Source organism: Molossus molossus, unplaced genomic scaffold, assembly GCF_014108415.1.
Source record: "Molossus molossus isolate mMolMol1 unplaced genomic scaffold, mMolMol1.p scaffold_m16_p_4, whole genome shotgun sequence".
Taxonomy (NCBI): Eukaryota; Metazoa; Chordata; class Mammalia; order Chiroptera; family Molossidae; genus Molossus; species Molossus molossus.
The window spans coordinates 38,672,358-38,695,175 of NW_023425377.1; the positions used below are offsets into that span (position 1 = coordinate 38,672,358).

At 50.1% G+C, this 22,818-nt stretch overlaps 1 protein-coding gene across 1 annotated transcript; it reads right to left on the reverse strand.

Moving 5' to 3' along the window:
- Positions 1 to 10,664: 10,664 nt before the first annotated feature.
- On the reverse strand, positions 10,665 to 12,287 carry LOC118643741. The gene is given in 3 exon segments (XM_036282149.1): positions 10,665 to 10,794; positions 10,796 to 11,004; positions 11,832 to 12,287. Coding segments are annotated over 3 exon segments (795 nt in total).
- Positions 12,288 to 22,818: the final 10,531 nt, after the last annotated feature.

The window sequence follows — 22,818 nt, forward strand, 5'->3', positions numbered from 1 at the left end:
TTGGCGATTAATAATGTCCAGCAGTTCCTGAGCATTTAAATCCTGCTCCACTCACTGTACCTGGGCTTGCTCCTCACAGAACCCTTGAGGTGGGTGCTATCATGATCCCCATTCCTAGGTGAGGAAAATGCCTGTATATTTAGTGTATATAATGTGTGTGTGTAACATAGATTTGAATCTTCTAGAAAACTGGCCCAAATCAAAAGATGAAAGTTATCACACCTGAGTTGTAGGCTTAGCTGTGTAAGAACAGCTTTGCACTTCTTCCCAAAGACCTGGCTGTCGGCTGTCATGGTGGAGAGTCCAGGGGAGACCACACCTAGAGCTGGGCATCCTGCAGCAGCCCCTGCTGCACACACAGCCCCCTGCTGAGAGCACACTGGCCAGGTGGGAATTCCCAGAGCCCTGAACACTCTCAGCTTGTCCCTGGCCAGGCCTTCAGGAGGAGTGAGGCTAGGCTGGAAATTTCCTTTGATAGCTGCCTAGGCGTGAGGTTTGAAAGTGCCTGCCTTGCAGGTCCCAGAAACCACGTGTGCCCTCCCCATCACCACCAACAACCACCAGGGCTCTCTGGGCCAGCCCCTACCCCCTGCAGACAAGCAAGCCCAAATCCTGTTCTGCCACCTTGTCTGAAAGACTTCCTACCACTCCCCAAACCCTGCCTCTCTACCTGCATGCTTCAGAAAACCAAATCGATGCTGGAGCTGCCTTGCCCTGAGGATGTCTTCAAGCCAAAGTCTGTACTGAAGCCTTTTTTTTAATGCTTTTATGATTTTTTGAGAGAGAGAGAGATAGAAACATTGATGTGAGAGACAAACATGGATCGGCTGCTGCCTCCTGCACGCCCCCTACTGGGGATCGAGCCTGCAACCCTGGCATGTGCCCTGACCAGGAATTGGACTGGGACCTCTCAGTCCATGGGATGCTGCTCAGTCCACTGAGCCACACTGGCCAGGCTGTGCTGAAGGCTTTACACTCTGTCCCAATCCCTCCTCACTGCATCTGTACCAGGATCTGTACCAGGATCACTCCACTGATGATTAGTTTTATGTGTCAACTTGGCTGGGTTTCAGTCCTTGGTGATCTAGTTGTTGCTGTGAAGGTGTTTGTAGATGTGGTTTACATCTACAACCAGTTGACTTTAAGTAAGGGAGCTTATCCATGATAACCTGGGTGGGCTTCATCCAATCAGTTGAAAGGCCTTAAGAGCAAAATGGAGATTTCCCTGAGGAAGGAGAAATTCACCCTGTGGAATATAGTGACTTGCCCAGCCAGTCCCCATAATACATATATACACACACATACTTTTCAGATATTGCAGGTCTGATTCCAGGCCACAGCAATAAAGTGAGTCATAATCTTTTTGCTGATGGAAAGGGTTGTCTTCAGTTTATAAAAAATGCAAAACCTGTGAAGTGCAATAAAATGAGGTGTGTCTGTGTCTCCTAATGTTTCTGTTTCTCTGGTAGAACCCCAACTGTGTTTACTTGTAAAATAGAGATGAGGAGACCAAGGTTCAGTGAGGTTAAGTGAGATCCTATCAGTCAGGAAGCATCAGGCCAGCAGCTGTAAGGTGGGGGAAGAATTCTAGGGACAACCTCGAACTTGCTCTTGTCCTGACCTCTCCCCACACACCTCTCATCCTCCCCACTTTCCTGTCCGGCTCCCCCTCCAGAATGGAGCTTGCTGGGATGCTCACATTTCCCCAGGCCTGTGCTGATGGTGTGGATCCCAGTCGGCAGTGGGCTCTCTTCCCGGTCCCAATCTTGGGCACTGCTGCTTATTGCCATCCCAGCATGTGCCACTCAGGGCCCTGGGCCCAGGGTCATGTCTAACTCTCAGGTATAGTTCTCCAGGGGCCCGGCTCCCTCCAGGCCCAGGCTCAGCCTACATTGCTCACTCTGGGCCATCCTAGAAGAGGGGTGGTCCTCTGTCCCTCAAACTCTCTCTCTGAAGATAGGCACTGCACCCAGCCAGGCCCCAGCTGGAGGTCCATGCTCACTGGAGGGCATGGCCTGACTATGGGAAGGTGCTTTGGGCCCAGTGAGAGTTCCCTGGACTCCCTCTGAGAAGGAAGATGACGTAATGTCCTCCAGTGTCCTGCTAGTCTCCAGCGGCACCCATCTTGGCGCCCAGAATTATAGAGGATGATGAGGGGCATGATCTGGAGGAAGAGGCCTCTGCTGGGCCTGTTCTCCCTCTGGCATATCCATGTCACATCTTCCAGGCCATCGTGCAGTGGTAGCTGCCAAGCTTTCTTCATCCAAAGCAAGATAAAATGTGACCACTGAGGCTTGCTCCTAAAAGAGCTGAGAGGCCTGCTGAGGAGGTGATGGGGAAGGGGGAGGGAAGAGCCATCATCATCACCAATGCCCAGACTCTGCCCTGCCATGCTGGATATGAGCTGGGACAGTTATGAGAAATGAAAGGTCTCCAAAGAGTGGCCCTTTTGTGCGTTCACTGTTGGAAGAAGTCTACAGGTGGAAAGTCCGCCAGTTCTCCAAGGTCTACCAGGGGTGAGGAACCTTTTTTCTGCCATGGTCCATTTGAATATTTATAACATCATTTGCAGGCCATACAAAATTATCAACTTAAAAATTAGCCCGACCAGTGTCTGAAATTCCAGGCCCTGGAGATGCCAGCTATGGGTGTCTTGTCAAGATCTACCAGCAGAGGGCAGTGCTGCACAGCACTTGGGGCTCTCAGGAGGAAAAGACCAGCTTGGCTGCCCTAGGGGGAGAGGTTTCTGGCCCAATTTCCCAGCTGGGGCTGGCAGAATCAGACCCAGTATACACTTGAGCTGTGAAAGAGGTGCTGACCCAGAGGCTTAAGAGGAGTCTGAGGGTGCCAGAGTGGACCCCCGAGAGGCTTGGTGAGAACCCATCTAAGGCTTCTTGGGAGCTGTGTATTTAGAGGGACAGCAACCCAGTAGAGAGATAACACCCCCAATCTTTTCACCTGCCTGGATTCATCGGGGCCTTGTACCAGGCTCTTTTCCACCTCAGGGCGCCAAGCTCACCCAATGCCACATGTTCTATCTACACCGTCTCACTGAATTCTGTGAGACAGTTCCCCATTTTACAGATGAGAAGAATGAGGCTCAGGGAGGTTAAGCACTATCTCCAAAGCCACATAGCCAGGAAGTGGAGAATTACAGATTTACACCTGCTGTTTAACTCCAGGGCCCAGCTCTTAACCAAGGTGCTGCCTCCCGGCCAAGACTCAGAAAGTAGAAGTGAGTTTCCCAAAGGTCCTTGCCCCAACCCCACCCCTCTGTATAAATGTCTTAACTTCTTTGCCTCAGTTTCTCCACCATCGGTGAGACAGTATTAACATTTGCCAACTATACTCCTATTCTTGGGTCTCCTGGGACAGATGCCTCAACAGTCAGGAGTACCCTGGGATGACTTCTGCCCTCTCTTTCTGACCAGTTCCTGTAGGCCAAGCTGGCTCTGGCACTTCTGAGAACAAGGAAGCCTGGCCCTCCTCAGCCTTTGCTTCTCAGCTGATGGACATAAGTGGGCTGGTGCTGAGGACAAGTGCAGACATGTGAGTCAGGGGACTAGGAAACCTGGCTGGGGAGATCTGGAATTGAGGGGTTTCTGTAAAAGAGGGTTGTGGATGGGGATGGAGGGAGCCATTGCAGCTGTTGAGGTCACTTCTAGAAGCCTCTGCTAAGTGCCTGCTGTGTGCCAAGCAGCCTGGGATGCAGAGAGCTTGCAATGCTGATAGTGAGAGGGGCACTGTGATTGGAACGTCTGCCCCAACTCCGTCTTATGGCAGGTCTCCTCCATCATGTGCTCATCAAACATCAGCTGCAGGGCTCTGTGTGGAGACTAGGAAACCTCACACCTTCCTGGCCTTAGAAGAATAGAGGCCAGAAGGGATAGTAGAGAGAAAGTCTGGAGGGCAGCCTGGGGAAGGAGGTGGCATTTCAACCAGATTTTGACCTGTGGTGGGGGTGGGGGACAGGGTGGACAGAGGGGACAGACTGAGGTACGCCAGGCATGAGAAAGCAAGGGAGCGCCAGGAGCTTCACTTGACCAGGATCCACTGCTGTGGGAGAGGATGCTGAAGGCAGAGGACCTTGGAGTGCGTGGGGAGGGTATGATGTGACTCCGTGTGGGGTGGTATGTGCTGGTTATCAGTGGTCCTCTGTCCTCCTGCTGCTCCTTGTGGATGGACATGGACATGGGAGCCATCTCAGGGTCAGCTACATCTCACCTGGACACACTGTCCTGGACCACACTGAGACAGGCTCAGGCTCCTTGCAAACCAGCCTTTGCTCTCTGCTGGGACCTCAGGGAGAGCTGGTGCCTATGCTGGTCAGCCTCTCAGAAGGTCTGTGCTCTCCCTCCCCACACCTGCCTGAAGACTGGCAGTGCACCCTCACCCTAGCACACCCACACTCAGCAGCCTGTGAATGCCCTGTGGGTGAGGGAGGGGGATGGGACTGGGACATAGGGTAACTACAACTATCAGTACATTCTGTTTCAAGGGACAGACCAGGTCTTTCCACTTGTTGTGGGTCTTTGGATACAGTGTTCCTTCTGGGCCTCAGTTTCTCCATCTATAAAAAGAAAGGGAATAAGAACAGGAACAAAACAGGGATGCCCACTTTTGCCACTGTGATTTAACATAATACTGGAAGTCTTAGCCACAGCAATTAGACATGAAAAAAAAAATTCGAGAGGAGGAAGTGAAACTGTCATTATTCGCAGATAACATGATACTGTTTGTAGAAAACCCAAAATACTCCATCAGAAATCTAGAGCTAATAAATTAATTTGGCAAAGTAGCAGGATACAAAATTAACATTGAGAAATTGATAGCATTCTTATACACCAGTGATGAACTCACAGAAAGAGAAACTAAAAAAAATCCCATTTACCACTGTGGCAAAAAAATTAAGATGCCTAGGAATAAACTTAACCAAAGAAATAAAGAGCCTATTCTCAGAAAACTACAGGACATTGAAAAAAGAAATAGAGCAAGATATTAAAAAGTGGAAGCACATACCTTGTTCATGGATTGGAAGAATCAACCTCATTAAAATGTCCATAACTACTTAAAGCAATCTATAAATTCAATGTAGAAGTTTATATGGAATCAAAAAAGACCCCTGAATAGCCACAGCAATCTTGAAAAAGAAGAACAAAGTAGGATGGATCACATTACCAGATTTCAGGTTATACTACAAAGCCACTGTAATCAAACCCCTGGTACTGGCACAAGAACAGGCATATAGATCAATGGAACAGAATAGAGAACTCAGAAATTGACCCAAGACATTATGCTCAATTAATATTTGACAAAGGTGGCAAGAGCATACAATGGAGTAAAGACAGCCTCTTTAATAAATGGTGTTGGAAAAATTGGACAGCTACATGCAGAAAAATGAAACCAGACCACCAACTTACACCATACAGAAGAATAAACTCAAAATGGATAAAAGACTTAAATGTGACTCGTGAACCCATAAAAATCCTAGAAGAAAATGTTGGCAACAAAATTTCAGATATCACATGCAGCAGAATTTTCACTGATACAATGCATAAGGCAAGAGAAACAAAGGAGAAAATTAATACATGGTACTACATCAAACTAAAAAGCTTCTGCACAGCAAAAAAAAAAAAAAATACAAAAACAAAACCAACCATTAACATGGAAAGAGAACCCACTGTATGGGAGAGCATAATTGCCAAACGATACATCAGATAAGGGGCTAAATTTCCAAAATATACAGAGTGCTCATACAACTCAACATAAGGAAGACAAAGAACCCAATTAAAAAATTGGCAGAGGACCTAAATAGACACCTCTCCAAACAGGACATACAAATGGCCAAGAGACATATAAAGAAATGCTCAATGTCACTAATCATCAGAGAGATGCACATTAAAATATCTATGAGGTATCACCTCACACCTGCCAGAATGGCTGCCATCAACAAATCATCAAACAAGTGTTGGCGAGGGTGTGGAGAAAAGGGGACTCTAGTACACTGCTGGTAGGAATGCAGACTGGTGCAGGCACTATGGAAAACAATATGGTGTTACCTCAAAAAATTAAAAATTGAACTGCCATTTGACCCAGTGATCCTGCTTCTAGCAACATATCCTAAGAAGCCTGAAAGACCAATCAGAAAAATATATGTACCCCTATGTTCATAGCAGCGCTATTTACAATTACTAAGATCTGCAAACAGCCCAAGTACCCATCAACAGATCAGTGGATAAAAAAGCTGTGGTACATGTACACAATGGAATACTATGCAGCTGTAAGAAAGAGAGATCGCTTATCCTTTGAGAGGTGGAGGGACCTGGAGAGCATTATGCTAAGTGAAATAAGTCAATCAGAGAAAGACAAATACCACATAATCTCATTTATTTGTGAAATATAATGAACAAAATAAGCTGATGAACAAAATAGACCCAGACACATAGAAAGGAATACAGTTCAGACTGACAGACCTCAGAGGAGGGGTAGGGGGTGGGGGGGATGGATGAGATATACCAAAGAACTTATATGCATGTAAACATAACCAATGGACACAGACAACAATGCTGGGGGCGGGGGGGGGGGGGAGGCAGAGTTGGGGGGAGGGTGTCTGGGGAAAAAAAGGAGAAACATTTGTAACAAAACTAAATTAACTTCAAAAAAAGAAAGAAAGAAAGGGAAGACTTAAGACCCGAACCTCGAGAGAAAACGTAGGGTCTGACGAAACCCTCGGCCTGCCCTTGCACACCACTGCTCTCTGACCCAGGTCAGTGTGAACATGCAGAGAGCGAACATCCTCTTCCCCTAAAGAGACGGGAGAATTTAAAGGACTTCAAAGACACCTCACTTTTGAAGATGGTACAAAGTAAAATATTTAAAAGAACAGAATTCCCAAACCATATGGATTCGATTTTCTTACAGACAGAGATTTCCTAAGTGACAAAAGCAGTGCCCGGGGAGGCGGCTCAGGAGAGCCAGCCTTGAGGGAGGGACGGATCCACTTGGGGTGGGGACAGAGGGAAGTCGCTCACTGCCCCAGCCTGGCATGGCTCTGCTGCAGCCAGGGCTCCTGGCCCCACAGCTGGGCTCCAGCTCTGCTCCTGCCTGTCACTTCATTCAGCAGCCTCTCTGCAACAGGGACTCAGCTGAGGGAGCGCCACCTTCTCCCTCCAGCGTGCTGGCCTCGTCCCTTCTGTCCAGGCCCTCCACAGTGACCAAGGCGGCCTCACTGTCCTCCCAGCCTCCTTCCCCCACTCTTTCCCAAATTTTAGGTTCCAGAGAACTGGAATGTGCCCCCTTTTCTGCCGTTATTGATGTCTCATGCATTCATCCAACAGTTAATGCCTGAATACCTACTATGGACCAGGCATAATGCTGGGTGCTGGGAAACAGCCCTCCCAGAAATTGTGTTGTTGCTGCCTCTCCCTGACTCCCCATCCCAACTCCAGGGCCTGCCCTGGTGAATGAGCTCTCTCTGTGAATCACCAAAATTTGGTGCTATATCTTAGAGCATTGCTGTAGCCAGTCCCCAAGATGGTTCCCAATGCTTCTCACCACTTATGTGAGGTCTCTTTTAAAAGGGTTAGTAACGTTTTAAAGGGCAAAGGTAAAAGCTCACAAAAGATGGAAACTGAAAAATTGTGTTGCTTGCATGACCTTTGCTCAGCCTTCTGTTGAGTATGAATAAGAATTATCTGGATTATCCACAAGGCAATGAATCACCCAGCAGATGCCGGACAAGATAACAGACCAGTCCAACTGCAACGTGAACAGTGGGCCTGGCAGAGTACGTCCGTCAGCAGGAACTGCCGGAAGCTAAAAGTAGAATATATAACCTACACCCCAACTGTTATTTGAGGCTGAACCCGGCTCAGCTCACATGCACCCAGGCGCATGCAATAAAGCCTTTTGCTCTACATTGGCCTTGTGTTGTGGATGTGATCTCCCACTGGCTCAGACCTTTTATCTTTCCACATTGAATTGCAGCTAATCTATGTGACCAACAGCTAATCTGTGTGACTTCTTAAAATGTTTATGATTTTTAGAGAGCAAGGAAATGAGAGGGAGAGATAGATAGAAACATCAATGAGAGAGAAACATTGATCGGTTGCCTCCCGGGCGCCCCCTACTGGGAGTCAAGCCCAAAACCTGGACATGTGCCCTGATTGGGAATTGAACCTGTAACCTCTTGGTGCATGGGTTGATGTTCAACCACTGAGCCACACCAGCTGGGCAAATCTGTGTGACTTTTGAAGCTCAGCTTCTGTCTTGGTCTCGGATCAGTTGCTCTGGGGAAACCAGTCACCATCTTGTGAAGCCGCTCAAGCAGCCTGTGGAGAGGCCCACACTGAGGAACTGAGTTCTCCTTCCAACAACCAGCACTGGTCTGCCAGCCACGGGAGTGGGAGAGCAGGTCCTCCAGCCCCAGGCGAGCCTTCACATGGCTGCAGCCCTGGCCAACGCCCTGACGACAACTTCACGAGAGATCTCAAGCCACCATCCAGCTAAGCTGCTCCCAGATTCCTAACTCCCAAAACAATAAGAAAGAAGTGTTTGTTACTTTAAGCCACTAAGTTCATTCATTACACAGAAACAGAGAGCTAACTTGCTAATATAAGCATATGAAGTGTATCATAATTGAAGCATAGTGGTTGAGAGCATAGGATCTGGAGGAGTCAGTGTTCAAATCCTAGCTTGACTGCTTCCCAGCGCCGTCTTCTTGTTAGTCCTTTGACCAACCTGTGCCTAGACACTCTCACCCATAAAGGGGGTGTGAGCTGGTGCTGAATGAAGCGGCACTGAACTCAGCATCAGTGCACGTAAAGTACATGCAGCAAACAACGAAGTTGGCGTCTACCACGTGTGGCCAGTGTTCTGACGTGTGATCCTGGCTGTGTCCGCACAGAGTAGCTCCCGGCCAGTGCCAGCTGGGCGGGCCAGGAGCAGACTACTCTCCAGCTCAACCCAATCCCTTCCCCATAGCTCTCTGCTCCAGATTCTCCCTGCAAACCCCTCCTGCAAGAGACACCTCAGTCCTGAGAAACGTCTCCATCCTCAAGAGCAAGTGAGGTGCCTCCGGCTCCTTAGGGAGCTGCTGCAGGTGGCTGAGGGCTCTGGGTGTCACTCACACGGAAGAGGGGCCACACCTCGACCCAGTTTAGACTGCACAGTGAGAGAGTGGCCCGATTTTTGAACATACATCCAGGCCTCCCACCCCAGTGTGCCTCTCTGAGGCAGTGAGGGCCCAAGGATGACAGCTCCAACATCCCACCCCGTAAAACACAAGAAGGCCAGTCCCGGGTCCCCTCCAAGAGCACAGCCAGAGCACCTATATTTCTCTCATCATACTCCAAACCTGAGTCACTGCCCATGGGGAAGTCATAGAAGTGCCTCAGAAATACTACAAAGTGGATTTTTCAAGAAGAAATTCTTCAGTTACCGTCCCCGGGGAAAGGGAATAGGTGAAGATGTCCCCTGATGAGGAAGCAGGAACCAGCCATCAGGGGTGTGCAGGTCAGAGGAGGGGACACGGACCTAGCGCCACAGGCGCGGTGGCTGTGAGTGTGAGACGTGCGTATGGCTGGGCCCAGAACGTTTCCAGTGGAGCCAGCGTTCCCATGCTCAGTCTCAGGAGCGGACGAGCACACGCTGTCTCATCCCTCAGGCTTCAGCCACAAGGCTGGCTGCCACTATGTGGGGTGAGCCTGCAGTTGGGGGTCGGGCTGGGCACCAGGAAACACATCCCCTAGTCCAGGAAGGCAGGGCCTCGGCAGACTGTGCTGCACTACTGTCCTCGGCCCGCTGCTTCGCCCAGCAGGGAGCCGGGAAGGGAAGGCAGAGGGCAGGGAGGTGGGCTGGGTCAGGCAGGGCAGCTGGCTCTTCCCCTGCTGTGTGAAGACAGCTGAGAGGGGTGTAGGGGAAGCCCCTAAGCAGTCAAGCCCGAGACCAGACTGACCTGGGACAGATCCCAGCTCACTGTGTGAGGTCAGGCACACTACCTAACCTCTCTGAGCCTGTTTCTTCATCTGTAGAATGGAGGTGACACCAGGGTCTACCCTTAGGATTATGGAGATGGTCTGTGTAAGGCACCTGGTACATAGTAAATGCCCAGTAAGTGGAAGCTGCAAGCATTATTCCAAAACATTAAATTAGTGCACCAAGTGCAACCCTTGTAGTGAAATGATTTATTTACAAAACCCGGCTCTGGTCTCTGTGGACCCTGCTCCGTCCGTCTGGACTTGGGACAGGCCCCAGCAACCAGCAACCGGTGGGAAGGCGTGAGTGCTGCACCGGGAGGAATGCCCTCTGCGGAGCCCTGGGGGCTGCTCTCTCCGTGTCTCCCTGGGCAGGATTTCCAGCTCGGAGAGCCAGGTGGGAGCCACCAGGGTGGTGGGGTCACTTGCTGGGGGTACAGCTGAACAGGGGCACAGGCTGAGCTGCTTCCCTCTGCTTCTTGAGGAGAAAGGCAAACCCTAGGCCTGCAGAGCCAGACGCCAGCAGGGAGCCACTTACTGGCCCACACAGGGTCTCCTTGCGGGACAGGAGAGCCTGCCAGGGGTTGGGCTCCTCCTGCCAGCTCTGTGGGTTGTGGGCACTGAGACAGAGGAATAAAGGCTCAGTCCCAGCTCAGGGCAAACTGAGCTCTGGGAACCTCCTTCTCACCTTCAGTGATCAGCAGGTGCTGGGGCCGGACTCAGGTGGTTCTTGCTGATGCCAGTTTCTGCTCCCTCACAGTGTGGCTGCACCAGGCCTGGGCAGCTCCCCTGCGGGCTCCTGGCCCCCGGGAGAGACAGGAGGCCCAGGGCTAGTGTGGAGCCCCTCCTCGGGGGTTCTGTAGTAAGGCATGAATCCTGAGGCACACAGGGCGTGGCCACTGAAGGCAGCATCACTGGAGAAAGAGGTTCCCTGGCCAGCACCATCGTGGGAGTAACCTACTGAGGCCGGCAGGACGGAGCAGCAGGCCGGTGAGGACCCAGAGACCAGGACCGGGCCTGCAGAGGTAGCCTGACCAGAGGAGACAAGATGGTTAGCCAGGTTTCCAGGTTCAGTCCAGACTCGGGCTGAGCCTGCCTGCAGTATCACAGTGGCAGGAGGCAGGGTCTGTGCCTGTTCCACACACTGGGAAATACCCTGGGCATCACTCACCCCTCCAGGGCTCCCAGCTGAACGGGTGTGTCTGGGATTAGAACCCACTCATCCCACACACACACACACACACACACACACACACACACACACACTTCCTGGTGCTGGAGGCGGCTGTTAGTAACACGGCACGGGCTTTGGGTCATGTCTCGGTTTGCTCTTGCTAGTGATTGTGCCCTTGGCCAAGTCACTTAGCATCTCAAACTCACTTTTCTCATCCATAAAATGGGAATAATCAGAATTATCTCACCAGACTGTTATTAGGATAAATAAAAGATGCATGTGAAGACCTGGGGTGCCTGGCAAGACATAAGGACTACACGGATGTTTCTGCAGGGGAGCACCAGGCCACGCCTGGTGCAATAGTCTCATGACTGTGTGTAATTCTCATGGTGGCTCTATGACTGGCTACTACTATTATCTCCCTTTGATAAGGAAACTGAGGCTCACGAGGCTTAAACATATTCCCCAGGCCACGGTCCTATGAAGTGACACAGTCTGCCTCCAGTCCCTGTGCTCTTAACCCAGGACACTCTGCTCCAGGAGCCCCGGCAGACCCCTGGGGGTGGGGAACTAGCCCAGTCTGCTGGGGTCTGGGTCCCTGGGACAGAGGTCTGAAGGAGGCCAGGGACCTAGGGCTGCTCCGACGCTCCCTGTGGCCTCTCCACGTGGCCTTGCCCACTCACAGAGCTCCCACTGCTGACTGTCGTCCTGCAGAAGCAGCCAGCCCACAACTCCCTCCTGGTGGATGGGTCTTGGGAGCCCCCACAAGAAAGGCTGGGAAAATTCTCCTCCTCCGAGCGGCAGTAAGGGAAGAACCCATTGGGCGGTTCTGAGTCCTCCAAGAATGGCGCCTCCCTGATACTCCAGTCTCCTCCTCGGTCCCTGCAAACCTCTAGCTGCTGGGTCAGCTCCTCAGTCAGGAGCCGCCCATAGGTGCGGAAGAAGGGCAGGTACTCCAGCTTCACCAGGGACCCGTGGGAGAGGTCACGGTCGCTGAGGGGTCCGCTGCCTCCTGAACTGGTAGCCTGAGGTTGCTGGGCCTGGGGCCCCGGGTCCTCCTCCTCCAGGAAGCTCTGAGAGGACGAGACTCTGGGCTCATCTTCACGGCTCTTCTGGGACGTCTGGGAAGAGGAAGGCATTCCATCTGTTACTGCACCCCAACTTCTCCAGCCACTCCAGCTTCCTCCCCACAATTCCTGCTTACACTGGAGGCCAGTGGGGTCTTTCCAAAGTACAAACCTGAGTGTGTTCTCCTGTTAAAACTCAGCCAGTGGTTCCCAGCCAGGGTTAGGGTACCCACGAGCCTGCCAGCACCTGCAACCTCCTCTTACATCCTCTCCCCTGCTCCCTCCGCTCTGTACACACTGGCCTTACCAGTCCCCAGTCAGCACCAAGCTGGCCCTGCTTCAACGCCTGTGCCCAATCTGCCTTCCCAGTTCCTCATTCCGCCCTTGTGACTCCAGATCACTTGGCCCTTCACCTCTCCCACACTGAAATGCTCTTGGTCTGTGGTCTTCCCACTTTGTGCATGCAGTGGCCTTGTCTGGTGCTCCTGGCTCATCACAGGCACTCAATCGATAGTTTCCAAGACAAGAGTGGTCTAATCTGCAGACTCTCAGCCCATCTCCTATTCCCTTCACTCTCTTCAGTCTGGCTGTACAGACTTTCCTTCAATCCTTCCACTTGCCAAGCAGACTCCTGCCACAGGGCCTTTGCACATGCTCGTGCTCCTCCCTGAAATCTCTTCCCTCTTTTTTTTTTTTTTTTATGACAACTCCTTCAGGTCTTGGCTCAAGGTCACTCATTCCCTTTGCTTCCATGTGTAGCTGGACACAGACACAGGGACAGTGTTATGTGACAATGGAGGCAGAGATTAGAATGACACGGCCACAGCCCTGGCCAGTTTGGCTCAGCAGTTAGAGCGTTGGCCTGCGGTCCAGAGAGACCTGGGTTTGGTTCCCGCTAGGGGCCTGTACTTCAGTTGCAGTTTGTCCCCAGCCCTGGTTGGTCGTGTGGGTGGCAGTCACTCAATGTGTCCCTTTCACATCGATGTTTCTCTCTCTCTCTTTCTCTCTCTCCCTCCTGCTCTATCTGATTAAAAAAATGGAAAATGTCCTCGGGTGAGGATAAAAAAAAAGAATGATGCTGCCACAAGCCAAAAACCTCCAAGGACTGCCAGCCCCCACCTCAGGGCCTCCCTCTGAGCTCCCAAGAAGGAAGCCTGCCCACACCTTGATCTGTATGAGAATAAATCTGTGCTAAACCACCCTCAGTTGTGACCCATAGCAGCCCTAGGACACTAGCTCATTCAGGTTGGCTGGCTGACGGTGTGGACCAAGGGATTCTGCACAAGGAGAGGATGGCGGGGCTCGCCCAGCCCTACCTGATGAACAGCGTGTGGGGAGAGGCCCACCGCCGTGACTGCGGTCCCCTGGCCCTTTCTGCCATCTGGTGGTGCTGGGCCAGGGCTGTCCCTGTCTATGGTAGCCAGTGGCCTGGGCCCGAGCTTCACTTCACCAGCAAGTCCTGAAAGGAAGGAGGCCGATGCCCCTCCACCCCCTCCCACTGTGCTCAGTGCCGCTCAGACTGTCCCTGGGACATGCTCCAGCATCCGGTCTGCAGTCAGCAGTAGCCCCGAGGTGACGTGAGCAAGCCCACTCTTCTAACTCCGGCTGAGACAACCAGGCCTCCCTCTGTCCATCCCACCCTCCTGGGCTCCTCTCACCGAGGGCAAACCCCCACCTATCAGAGAAGATTCCTGCGTGAAGTCACAAGACCTGGTGTCAGGCACACGGCCAGAGGGCTCTGTTACCATGGAGACTCCTGCCCAAGCACCCAAGACCTGTGATCATCACCTGCTTCTTAATTCAGCTGAATCCAGATCTCCCCCAGAGACTCGGGGGAACAAGGTGAAAGCAGAGCCTTCTGGAATCAGATCAGCTCTCCCTGGCCAGTGCGCTCCCCCAGGACTTGTGCCCAGAGCGCCCCCTGCCTCCCGCGGAAGGTTGGGGGAGTCCCAAGGATCCATTCTGCTACCCTGGGCTGTCCCAACCTCTCCTTACCTGGGTGCCTCAGCTGCCTTGGGGCTGGGTCTCTTATCTTGCTGCTCAGGGTCAGTGGCCTCTCCTGTGGTTCTTCCCCAGTCACTGGAGCCCAGAGTGAGACAGTCATAGAAGGACTGGTGGTGAGGAACGCCAGCCCTCTCCCTCGGGCCACCACCTCTGCTCCTCTCCTGGTCTGGGCTCCTGCTCGGAGCGAAGGGATCAGCATGTGTTGTCGCCGCCAACAAGCCCACATCAGCCGTCACCGAAGACCCCGCCAGGAGTGGGCCCTGCTGGGCCATCCTGCAGGTCGGGAAGTCGAGCCTGCAGAAGAGGGCCAGGTTCACCGTAGCCTCAAGGTTATTATCCCTGTGTGAGGAGAGGTGGTGCGCTCACAGAGGTCAAGAACGTCCCGAGTAATACGCGGCCAGGGGTCAAATGGTAGAGCTGCAGTTCAGATGCAGGCAGGCAGCCTCTGGAGATGAAGGACTTAATGACTTTGCCACTGAAACATGATTTTAGGTGACACACAGGTGAACAGTTTATTTGAACAGCAAATAGATTTAATTGAATGTATATTAGAAAAAATATAATTATCACATCAAAGCCATGATTTTATAGATACTTTTACTTGGGACACAGGTAAGGTCGAATTTTTTCAGTAAAAGAGGAGTCTATTTAAATACTTGTGGCGAGGTTCAATCGGATGTGGCAAGACCATGGGGGACGCTGGTTTGGTGACTACGGTTACGGGCTGGCCTCTGTGCGTGTGTATCTGTGGACGCAGGGGAATTTTACGTGAAGAGAATCACGCATCACAACTTGCTGTCTTCATCCCACAGCATGTGCTGGACTTTGCCCTTCTCCTTACACATAGAAACTAAAGCCAGCCCCTCAGCCCTTTCCGTGGGGCTGGCGGTCTCTACCTGCAGGGAGTTTCAGGTGACTTCCAGGGAGCCCCTCCCCACGGCCACTGTGCGCGTCCAGGGTCTGGGGGCTCGCAGCCAGCCTCCGCCACCCAGCTAGCTCGGAGCCCTGGAGAATATGCACCTGACTCACCTTCAGCTGGGGTTTACTGGAACCGGAGCCCAAGCGTGTGCCAGCAGAGCCCCACCGCTGTGTGCCTGCCCCTGGGGCTGCGGCCAGCTCGCGGGCATCGGCCTTCTGTGCTGGCTCCTCGCACTCAGGGACCGGTGCGCGTAATCGGGCCTAGTGGTGGGGACTGACTTGTCCAGGGTCGTAGAGCCAGGTCCCGTTCAACACATCCTCACATGTAACCCTCACAGTACGTGGGGGCAGGGGGCGGAGCTCCGTCCTGGAGATGCCGCACTTGAAGTCAGGGTGGCTGAGTCTTGTCTCAGGTCCCTGACCCTGGAGCCTGTGCGGGGGAAGGGGGGGGGCATCTGCCCAGAGACCACCGTCTGGATGGGGAGGGACACCAGGCCTCCCACCTCATCTGTGTAGCGGGGAACACCGCCTGTCCTGGCAGAAGCAAGTGGGGACAGTGCGGGCAGGGGTTTTGGAACTCGGACTATCCCAGACTTCCAGGGACACGTGCTCCCTGCACTGCCCAGTACAGTTGGAGTTTGGAGAAAGCAGATTCTCGAAGGTGGGGGTGTTTAGAGAAGGCTGCCTTCAGGAGGCAGGAGGGCTCCAACTGTAGCCATATTGACTCTGCACCTCCAGGGAATGTGTATGAAGGACAAATGCCCCTTGAACAGGCAGCCGAGGGGACAGCAGGGACACGCCCAGGGTGCAGAGGCCCAGTGGGGACCCCACACTCTGAGGAGTCAGACTGAAACCTGGAACTCACCTGCAGCACGGATCCTCTCTCAACTGCCAACCTGGTTTTCTTTGTGGGGAAAAAACTCCACTACATTTGGGATTCTGGTGGTCAAAATGGACCTTTGTGATTGAGAGCGACACGTGTATCACCAGAACCACTCTCGGGAGAAATGGTGCCTTTGGTCACCAGCCGCTCGCTCCGGGTCCACCCAGAGGTAGACCCTTCCTCACTCTCCACATGCCTCTGGTGTCGCCCTGCTTTCCTCCCAGGATGTTCTCATTTTCTATTGTTTTCCAGAGAAAAGCTCCAATCAATTCCTCTTCTAAACCTCAGAGCAGGAGTATGCCAAGGCTTCTGCAGGTTTTAAGCATATAAACCCACCCAGTACCATTTATGTCCTTTATCTCTTCCTGGAAGGATCGCTGATGTGGTGAATTGACCCTTCTGCCAGGCCTCCAGGTGCTCTGCTCCCCGACCCCTCTGCCGGATCAGACAAGAAGTCTACAGGGTCAGCCCAGCCTGACACTTAACAGTGCTGTCTGCTTTCAACGCCCGCAAATCAAAGACACACTTTACTGATATCAGCCACAGTAACGGGCGGCATCTCTTGAGGGTTTTACAGCTCTCACCCGAGCCCCACACTCTCTCTGATCCCCCACTCTGATCCTGACGCCTCTTGCCTATTTGAGGGTGCCATGTGGATCCCTCATGCGGGGCCTCTGAGTCACCTGCAAGCTATTCCTTCCCAGATATCCAGTTGCGACCCTGTCCCACAGCCACTCTCACTCTGGCCCTTAAAACTCAGATCCTCACCTGGCAGGTGTGGTTGAGCATCAACCTGTGCACCAAGAGATCGCTGGTTTGATCCCCGGTCAGGACACATGCCCAGGTTGTGGGCCCGATCCCCAGTGGGGGCATGTAGGAGGCGGCCAATCAGTGTTCTCTCTCATCAATGTTTCCATCTCTCGCTCCCTTCCTCTGTCTCTGAAATCAATAAAGGAGAAAAAAAAACAAAAACAAAACAAAACAAAACAAAAAACTCAAATCCTGGACAACGGTAGCCTCTTTCAGCTAATCCTGACCTTCATCCAACCCAACGTGGGGACTAACTGACACCCCGCCCCCAACCTGACCAGCCCCCTCCCCCCACCCTACCTACTTCCTGAGTTCTCTATCTAAAATCTGATTTTATCCCATCACTTCCTTGCTCAAAAATCTTTGGTGGCTCCCTCTTGCTTGGCTCTGAATTCTAGGTGCTTCTCAATCTATCTGCCTCTCCCACTGCTGACAGCCAGCTCCCTCCTGGGGTGCCTGGATTTGCTGTGCCCCTAACCCACCCAGCACGTTCCCCTCTGTGCCTTCTCTCACATGGTGGCTCCTCTCCCACCAAGTGAGCCAGCAGCCTTCCTCCAGGAAGCTTTCCAGGTGGCCAGGCGCTGCATCGTCCACAGGGCTGCTGGGTACAGTACCACAGACTGGGGCTCAGAGCTGGAGTCTGACATCAAGGTGTCTGCAGGGTTGGTTTCTCTTGAGGCTTCTCTCCTTGGATTATAGATGGCTATCTTCGCCCTTGGTCTTCACATGGCTTTCCCTCTGTGTGTGTCTGTTATTAGGACACCAGTCAGATTACATTAGCACCCATCCTAATAACCTCATTTTACTTTAATCACTGTTTTTTTTTATCCTCACCGGAGGACATTTTTCCATTTTTTGTTCAGGTAGAGTGGGAGGGAGAGAGAGGAACAGAGAGAGAGAGAGAAACATCGATGTGGAAGGAACACATCGAGTGGCTGCCACCCACACAACCGACCAGGGCCGGGGACAAAGTGCAACCGAGGTACGTGCCCTTAGCGGGAACCGAACCTGGGTCTCTCAGGACCGCAGGCCGACGCTCTAACCGCTGAACCAAACCGGCCAGGGCTTTAATCACTGTTTTGAAAGCCTTACCTCCAAATAGGATTACATTCTAAGGTAGTAAGGGTTAGCGCTCCAACACATGAATTTTGGGAGACACGATTCAGCTCATAACAGGTGCTCAGATGTCTTCTGGCCCTGTCTCAGACTGTGTTACAGAGAAGGACTGTGATCTTCAGGGGCAGGAACACAGCTGCCTGCTTGCTGAGTGCCCGGTGCTGCTCGGGGGCTGTCCTTGTCCCTCTCATGGGGCCTTTGCCTCCAGCCCTCTGGGTACACCGAGGCATAGGGCTTTGGGGTCAGGCAGACATTTCTTTATATTCTAGCTCTGCCATTTACCAGCTGTATGACTCTGAAGAAGATACTCAGCCTCTGTGAGTCTTAGATGCCTCAACAATAAAATGGGATCATAACAGCATAAGCTTGTTATGAGAATTAATTTACAGAACATCCATAATGGGTAAGCACAGTGCCTGGAATACAGTAACCTGCCCCCAAATGACAGTGACCATTATTGTTACCTCTCTTATGAGTCCCCAAGCTCCTCACCACGACCTCCTGGTGCACCCGGAACCTTTCAGTGTACAGGATATAGACAGGGACATAAAGATCGACCTATCTGACAAGGTTATCATGCTCTGGGGACACAGACCAGGAAACCTTAAATTGTACATATATATACATATGTGTACATATACATATAAATATATATAATATTTACCTCTTATACTTCTTTTTGTGTGCTCTATTTAAAAATACCAGCCATAAAGCTAATCAGCTATTACAAAGATATTTTTTCACTTTAACACAGATTTTATATAAAATGTACTATTACTTTTATTTTATTTTTTATTTTATTTATTTATTTATTTTTATTCTCACCAGAGGACATTTTTGCATTTATCTTCAGATAGACCAGGAAGGAGAGAGGGAGGAAGAGAGAGAGAGAAACATCAATGTGAGAGGGGCTGGGGACAAACTGCAATCTAGGTACGTGCCCTTAGCGGGATCCGAACCAGGGACTCTCTGGTCCACGGGCTGACACTCTCATCGCTGAGCCAAACAGGCCAGGGCCTTACTATTACTTTTAAAGGAAGGAAAAGATATACCCTATAGTTCCCTCAGAACTCTTACATGTAATTTTTAGTGAGGGAAATAGGTACTTTCCTAGTTATCCACAAGGGGGCAGACTGATTCCATTTCTTCTGGAACATACCTTTTGGGTCGTTATTAAAAATTATTCAAAACTGAAATTTTTATGTGACTATTTCTTTCAAACAAATGAAATTTTCCTATTCACGGAAGATGCCATTTTTAAAAGCTGATAACTTACAGATGGCCATTGGTTTAAAAACACTTCAGAATCATTTATACATACATTTTCCCTGTAGTCAATCATTGAGGATTCTAACAAATGCCACATTCAGAATCTAAGAACTCTGTGGTTTTTTCCACTAGAAAGTCAAGCAAATCATTTAAATTCACAGGAAAGAAAAAAGTCATCTTTTCTCAACATCAAACAGAAAACATTCTCTCTTTGAAAATGTAAATCCCTCAAACATATTCAAGAATTTTAACAAGCATCTCAGAAATGATCCTATTACTCTTTGAAGCCTTTAAAGAATTTCCTTTAAATAGTCACATGCCAGTCAAGGAAGAGGAGAGGGGCTTTTAAATGACAATGGTTCCAGGAAGGGCCCCCTGAGTCTCTGGTGCCTTCTCCCAAAAAGGAAGAACAGAGAACCACTGGGCAAATGGAGGGGTGTGGGGAATTGCCTCAGAGTAAGACAGCATCCATTTCCCATCTGTTTTACATCTGGGGGTAAAAATAGGGCACAAGTTCTGAACTGCAGGGAGCCTCAAAGGCGATGCTAAGACAGAGGGTTGTGGAGAGCCGGGACCCCTCATGGCTCCACTCTTCCATCCTAGCCTCCATCGGGCGTGGGCACATGCCAAGAGGATGAAGCCTGGGTGGTAGGAAGCCAGAGGCAGAAAGTGGGTTGATGCTCAGTCCTCTTTTGAGCTAATAACCAAATGGCTTCAGTTAAGGAACTGAATCTCCATCTGAGGTCAGAAAAACAGGACAATCAAGAAGACACCAGGCCTTGGCCTGTGTGGTTCAGTGGTTAGAGTGTCGGCCCATGTACCGAAAGGTCATAGGTTCGATTCCCAATCAAGGGTACATACTTGGGTTGCAGGTTGGATCCCTGGCTCTGGTTGAGGTTGTGTGGGAGGCAACCTATCCATGTGTCTCTCTCACATTGATGTTTCTCTCTCTCCCTCCTTCCCTTCCACTCTCTCTAAAATATCAATAGAAAAAATATTCTTGGGTGAGGATTAACAACAACAAAATACTAGTTATTTTACTCACAGAGTTTTTCCTAAGGAAATAATTGAAGATATTTACAGAGGTGTGCCTTTAAGATATTCATCACAGTGTTGTTTATAACAAGGAAAAGTAAAAAAAAAAAAATTTTTTGAAAAGGAAAACCCCTAAATATCCAACAATGGGAAGCTTGTCAAATAATAATGCTATATCCACACAAGTAAATATTATGAAACAGTTTAAAATTATCACATTGAAATGTTCTTTGCCATTGTAAAAGAGTCACTACAAGTGACAGACAGCTATTTATGAATAGTCTATGCAGGACACACATTGTGGTAGACTTGCAGACATTCCCAGTTCTCTTTAAAAATTTTTCAACCTGTTAAAATAATATGTTAAATATATGCTAGCTATAGAAAAGTTACATTAAAAAAAAAATAACCCTGCCCAGACAGTGTGGCTCAGTGGTTGAATATCAACCTGTGCACCAAGAGGATGCCAGTTCGATTCCTAGTCAGGGCACATTCTCAGGTTGTGGGTCTGATCCCTAGTGGGGGGCATGTAGGAGGCAGCCGATCGATGTTCTCCCTCATCGATGTTTCTATCTCTTTCCTTCTCCCTTCCTCTTTCTCTAAAATCAACAAAGAAAAAAAAATTTTTTTTAAAGAACCCAAGATTCCATCCTCAGTGGTTGGAGTGTTGGCCTGCGGACCAGAGTCCCAGGTTCGGTTCCCACTAGGGGAATGTACCAAAAAAAAAAAAAAGAACCCAAAATTTCTATCAAAATCCCAGCAAGATATTTTGTAGATACAGGCAAGATTATTCTAAAATGTATGTGGATAAACAAAGGAATCAGAATAGCTAAAATAAATTTTTAAAAAGAATAAAATGAGAAGAATCATTTTACTGATTTTAGATTTACTGTGTACCCACAGCAATCAAAATTGTGTGGTATTGGTAGAGACACACACAGTCAATGGAACAGAAGAGAAAACCCAGAAACAGACCCACACAAATATATTCAACTGACTTTTGACAAAAGTGCAAATACAAATTAGTAAGAGGGAAGACCGTCTTTCCAACACGTGGTGCTGAAACAGACATCTGTGGGCAAAACACAAAAGAGTCAACCTTGACCGGTCTCACACCTTGCCTGAAAACTGACTCAATCACAAACTTAAGTGTAAAACATAAAACTACTAAACATTTAGAAAAGAAACAGGAGAAAATCTTCCGGGCCAGGAAAGAGTACTTAGACTCAGCATCAGGAAAAGCTTTTCCTGTGAAAAGACCCTGCTAAGAGGATGAGAAATAAGCTACCGAGTGGGAGAGAATATTTACAGATCACCTGGCAAAGGACTAGTATCTAAATTATGTAAATAACCAGCAAAAGCAAACAGTAAATAAAACAAAAAAAAACACCAAATAGTCCGATTTGAAACCGGAGAAAAGACAAACAGGATATGTAGGTGACCAGACAAGCACATGAAAGTGCATTCAGCCGGCAGGGAAGGTAAATTAAAATCACAATGAGCTATCACTGCTTGCCTAGAAGAATGGCTAACATAAAAACTGACCACACCACACACTGGGGAAGACACACAGAAACCGGCTCACTCATGCATTGCTGGCGAGAATGCAGAATGGAAAAACCTCTCAGAAAAAGTTTCTTAAAGAGCTGAACATGCCACTACTAGAGCCCAGCAGCGGTACCCCTAGGCATTTATCCTAGAGAAATGAAGACATTTCACACCAACATCTACACGTGAATGTACACAGCAGTTTTATTCCTCGTAGCTCCAAATTGGACGCAGCCAGACGGCCTTCAAAGCGTGACAGGTTAAACAGACAGCCGCACATGCTCACCATGGACAACTACCCTCCAGCAAAAAGGAAGGAAATATTGACCCACACAACAACCTGAATTACTCTCCTGAGAACAAGGATGAGTGGGAAAAGCCAGTCCCAAAGGGTTACATTCTGTGTAAGTCCATCTATATAACATTGTTGAAGTGACATTATAAACATGGAGAAGAACTCAGTGGTTACAAATGATCAGAGTGGTGTGGCTCTCCCAGGCAATAAGAGGGGTCCTTTTGGAAATGTCTATATTTTGACTATCATGGTCAATATCCTAATTGTGATGTTGGTCTATAGTTTTGCAAGATGTTACGGTTAGAGGAAGCTGGGGAATGGTGGGTAGTCTATCTGTATCACTTCTTACACCTGCATGTGAATCTACAATGATCTCAAAATGTTTAATTAGAATAAGAAGGACAGAGATGAGACTGTCCCCAGAAAATGGCAAACATGGGCCTGTGTACTGTGCTGCTCTGGGCTTCATCAAAGGCCTCACATCCCACAGGGGACACAATGGGATGTACTGTGTAGCCAGGGAGAGTCTCAGCATTGAGGTGGCACCTGGGTGGCAAGAGGGGGGTGGGCAGTCACCTGACAGTCCCCGGTGAGCCCCTGAGGGCACTCTCTCACCCTGCTCTGTTGGCAGCCCTCAGGGGAAGAGGAGGAGGTGAGAAGGATGACAGGACTCACTCCAGTCAGCTCTGAGCCCCTGGGCAGAGCGGCCAGATACCAACCTCCCA